At 54.3% G+C, this 4425-nt stretch overlaps 1 protein-coding gene across 1 annotated transcript; it reads right to left on the reverse strand.

The window, feature by feature from the left end:
• Positions 1-9: 9 nt before the first annotated feature.
• LOC113979935 (zinc finger protein ubi-d4-like) lies at positions 10-3922 on the reverse strand (the record flags this gene model as incomplete). Its single annotated transcript, XM_027707215.1, has 4 exons — positions 3772-3922; positions 2200-2337; positions 1234-1362; positions 10-299 (listed from the first exon to the last, which is right to left on the reverse strand). Coding segments are annotated over exons 1-4 (708 nt in total), but the record flags the coding sequence as incomplete, so codon positions are not given.
• Positions 3923-4425: the final 503 nt, after the last annotated feature.

Here is a 4425-nt window from a genome sequence, read left to right on the forward strand (position 1 = left end):
CAGTGGAGCTTTGAGTTTTCCCAGTGGATTTTTGGGTGTTCCCAGTGAATTATGGCCATTCCCAGTGGGTTTTGGGGCGTTCCCAGTGGATTCTGGAGCATTCCCAGTGGATTCTGGGGCATTCCCAGTGGGTTTTGGGGCATTCCCAGTGGATTTTGGGGCGTTCCCGGTGGGTTTGGTCCTCACGTCGTTCTCGGAGGTGCCGCAGATGTTGCAGCACTTGCACTCGATGCACTGCCAGCGGTACGTCTTCACCGCTGCCATCATCACCGGCGTGAACTGCAGGCACGACGGGTGCCCTGCCAATGAAACACCATGGAATTAGCAGGGAATTGTCATGGAACTGTCATGGAATTATCATGGAATTGTCATGGAATTGCCATGGAAACCCAACACCCTGCCAGCAGCACGTCCGCACCGCCACCGTCACCGCCGGCGTGAACTGCAGGCACGACAGGTGACCTGGGAATGACAGGGAATCAGCAGGGAATTGTCATGGAAACATCATGGAATTGTCATGGAATTAGCAGGGAATTGTCATGGAATTGTCATGGAAACCCCCTGCCCTGCCAGCGGCACGTCCGCACCGCCACCGTCACCGCCGGCGTGAACTGCAGGCACCACGGGTGACCTGGGAATGACAGGGAAATACCAGGGAATTATCAGGGAATTGTCATGGAATTATCAGGGAATTGTCATGGAATTAGCAGGGAATTGTCATGGAATTGTCATGGAACTGCCATGGAAACCCCCTGCCCTGCCAGCGGCACGTCCGCACCGCTGCCGTCACTGCCGGTGTCACGGGTGACCTGGACGGGGAATTGTCATGGAATTGTCATGGAAATATCATGGAAACATCATGGAATCATCGTGGGAACAAATCATCATGGAAACATCATGGAATTGTCCTGGAATTGCCATGGACACCCCCTGCCCTGCCAGCGGCACGTCCGCACCACCAGCATGACCTGCAGGCACCACGGGTGACCTGGACTGGGAATTGTCATGGAATTGTCATGGAATCATCATGGAAACATCATGGGAACAAATCATCATGGAAACAACATGGAAACATCCTGGAATTGTCCCAGAATTGCCATGGAAACCCCCCGCCCTGCCAGCGGCACGTCCGCACCGCCGGCAATTCCCACCCGGGCAACTATCAGGGATAAAACCCTGGAAAGGTGAAGGGATCCCCCTGGAATTTGGCAGGATTCATGGAAAGGGCCCCACCTGACCTCCCGCAGTCGGAGCAGGACACGAGCTCCTCGGGCTGCCCCGTCTTCTTGTTGATCTTGGAGTCCCCCAGGCAGAAGTCGCAGTAGTTGTTGGGAAGGGCCAACCCGTCCGGGCCTTTCTTGGCTGGAAAAGCGGGAATGGGACACTCGGATCAGCGGGAAAAAAACCCTCCCCGGGAGCCAATCCCGAGAGGTTCCTGCCACAGCTTCCCAGCCCGGGAGTTGTGGGATTTTTGGGAGTCGCGGGGGGAGGTCCTGTGGGAATTGTGGGAGTTCGGGAAGGTGGGAAAGTTGGGGAAGTTTGGGAAGGGTGGAATTCTCGGAAGTTGTGGGATTTTTGGGAGGTGTGGGATTTTTGGAAGGTGTGGAATTTTTAAAAGGTGTAGAATTTTTGGAAGTTGGGGAAGGTGTGGAATTCTTGGAAGTTGTGGGAGTTTGGGAGGTTGTGGGAGTTTGGGAAGTTCTGGAAGGTGTGGAATTTTTGGAAGTTGCGGAAGGTGTGAAATTCTTGGAAGTTGTGGAATTTTTGGAAGTTGTGGGATTTTTGGAAGGCGTGGAATTTTTGAAAGTGTGGAAGTTTAGGAAGTTGTGGAATTTTTAAAAGGTCTGGAATTTTTAAAAGGTGAAGAATTTTTGGAAGTTGTGGAATTTTTGGGAGTCGTGGGAGGTGTGGAATTTTTGGAAGCTGTGGAAGGTGTGAAATTCTTGGAAAGTGTGGAATTTTTGGAAGGTGTGGAATTTTTGGAAGTCATGGAATTTTTGGAAGTTATGGAAGGTGTGGAATTTCTGAAAGCTGTGGAATTTCTGGAATTTCTGGGAGCTGTGGAAGTTGGGAGCAGCACCACCAGACCCCCCAGGGCCAGGATCTCTGCTCATTCGCCCCCCGGAAAAGGCGGCTCCACAGCTTTTCCTGCCTCCTCCCGGCGGGAATTCGGGGGGGGATTTTTGGGAATCCTCTCACATTTCTGCTCCTCGGAGCGTTGGGAGACGGGCGTGGGGGGTTGGGAATCGTCCTTGTCGTCCCCCTCCTCCTCGGCCAGGTGGGAATGGGCGTAGTGGTAACTCAGCCCCGGCCGGTTCTTGTAGCGCTTCCCGCAGACTACGGAAAAAAAACGGGAATAATCTCAGCTTCCTTCCCCCGGGAAGCCAAATCCCACATCCCACAGCCCGTCCAGCTGCACCCCCAACATTCCCAGCCCCGGGAATGGGGGATCACAAAGTCACCTGGAATTCCCGGCCCCTCACAAAGTCACCTGGGAAGGGTTGGAAGCGCCTTGGAATTCCCAAAGGAATCTCATCCTGCTGTGTCCGGATATTCAGCAAACCCCCCCATCCCACCCCGGCCTCGATCCAAGGGGAAAATCCCACTGGGAAGATCCCACTGGAGGGGGAAGGAATTCTGACCCCAAAAACAAACAAACCAAAACCATCTCCAGGTCAAAAATCCAACTTGGGGGTTTCTGGGATTCCAAGGAGGGGCCGAGGCAGATTCCAGGGATTTATCCCGGCTCTTCTTCCCCCCCTTGGATCCACGGGGCTCCTCCAAACCCCCCACCCAAAAAACTCCTGGATTTTCCCATTTCCCACCCTGTTTTTGGGAGCTTTGGACATTCCAAGGGAGGTTGATACTGGATTTTTGGGATGAAAGGCCCCAGGAATTCCCTTGGGATCCAGGGATCTGTGGGATCCTCGTTTCCCTGGGAGCCGAGGGATATGGAGGGAAAAAACAGCCCCTGGAGCAGCAATTCCAGGCCCACCAGGGGTTGGAATTCCACATTCCCGGAGCCAAGTGGGGCCCTGGAGGGTAAAAAACAGCCCCAGGAGCAGCAATTCCAGGGTGGAATTCCACATTCCCGGAGCCAAGTGGGGCCCTGGAGGGAAAAAACAGCCCCAGGAGCAGCAATTCCAGGCCCACCAGGGGTTGGAATTCCACCCGCGGGGGCTCCAAAGTGACCTTTTCCCCCCCAAAACCGAGGCCGGATCGGCTCCAAACCCAACTCCAGCTTCCCGATCCCACAAAAACTGGGAAGATCCCGGTTCATCCCTGCCTGTCCATCCCATTTTTTTTAGGCAAAGCTGTGGAATTTCAGTGGAATTTCAGTGGAATTTTAGCGGGACGACACCGAGGGAGCTCCGGCAGCTCCTGGGGTCCAGAGGCACATCCCGGGATCCGGAGGCACATCCCGGGATCCGGGTGTTTTTCCCAACCCCTCTGGCACCACGGGGGGGGTGGTTTAATCTTTGTTTTCCCGGCCCATTCCCTGCTGGAAAAGGGCTGGAAAAGGGGCCGGGGGCCGGCGGGGGGGAACCGGCGCTGACGTCGTCGCTCCTTTGGCTCCTTCTTCCCTCCCTCCCTCCCTCCTTTTTCCCCCCCCCCACGGATCCAAACCCTCCCTCCCTCCCTTCCCAGGGGATGGAAAAATCCCACAAAAAAATAAGGGACGGAGGAGAAAAGGGGGGGAGGGGGAAGAAAAAAAAGCAGGAAAAAAAGGGGAGATAAAAGAAGAAAAGAGCAAAGAAAAGAGGAAACTACCTCGGTCGGGAGGTTTCAAGGAATGCTTTTGTTTGTAACTGTCTGAAACACAGAAAGAGAGTCGTGAGAGGACACGGACACGGCACGGACACACGGACACGGACACACGGACACACGGACACACGGACACACGGACACGGGACAGGCACATCCAAGGGGGAGCAGGGAAAAGGGGGAATCAAGTGGCAGGAGAGCAGCGAAGAAGAGAGAAAAAGGTCACGGCAAAGCCTCTGGTCTGACCCGAAAAGTTTTATCCCGAAAAGTTATCCTGAAATGTTCCCGGAGCTGGGGGGTTTTTCCTCCCTGGTTATCCCAAAAAGTTCCTGGAGTTGGGGGGTTTTCCTCCCAAAAAGTTCCTGGATTTGGGGGTTTTCCACCCTGGTTATCCTTGAAAAGTTCTTGGATCTGGGGGGTTTTCCTCCCAAAAGTTCCTGGATCTGGGGGGGGTTTGCTCCCTGGTTATCCCAAAAAGTTCCTGGAACTGGGGGGGGTTTCTCCCAAAAAGTTCCTAGATCTGGGAGGTTTTCCTCCCAAAAGTTCCTGGAGCTGGGGGGAGTTCCTGGATCTGGGGGGTTTTCCTCCCTGGTAATCCCGAAAAGTTCCTGGATTTGGGGAGTTTTCCTCCCTGGTTATCCCAAAATGTTCCTGGATCTG

Source organism: Neopelma chrysocephalum, unplaced genomic scaffold, assembly GCF_003984885.1.
Source record: "Neopelma chrysocephalum unplaced genomic scaffold, ASM398488v2 Primary Assembly neopelma1_90644, whole genome shotgun sequence".
Taxonomy (NCBI): Eukaryota; Metazoa; Chordata; class Aves; order Passeriformes; family Pipridae; genus Neopelma; species Neopelma chrysocephalum.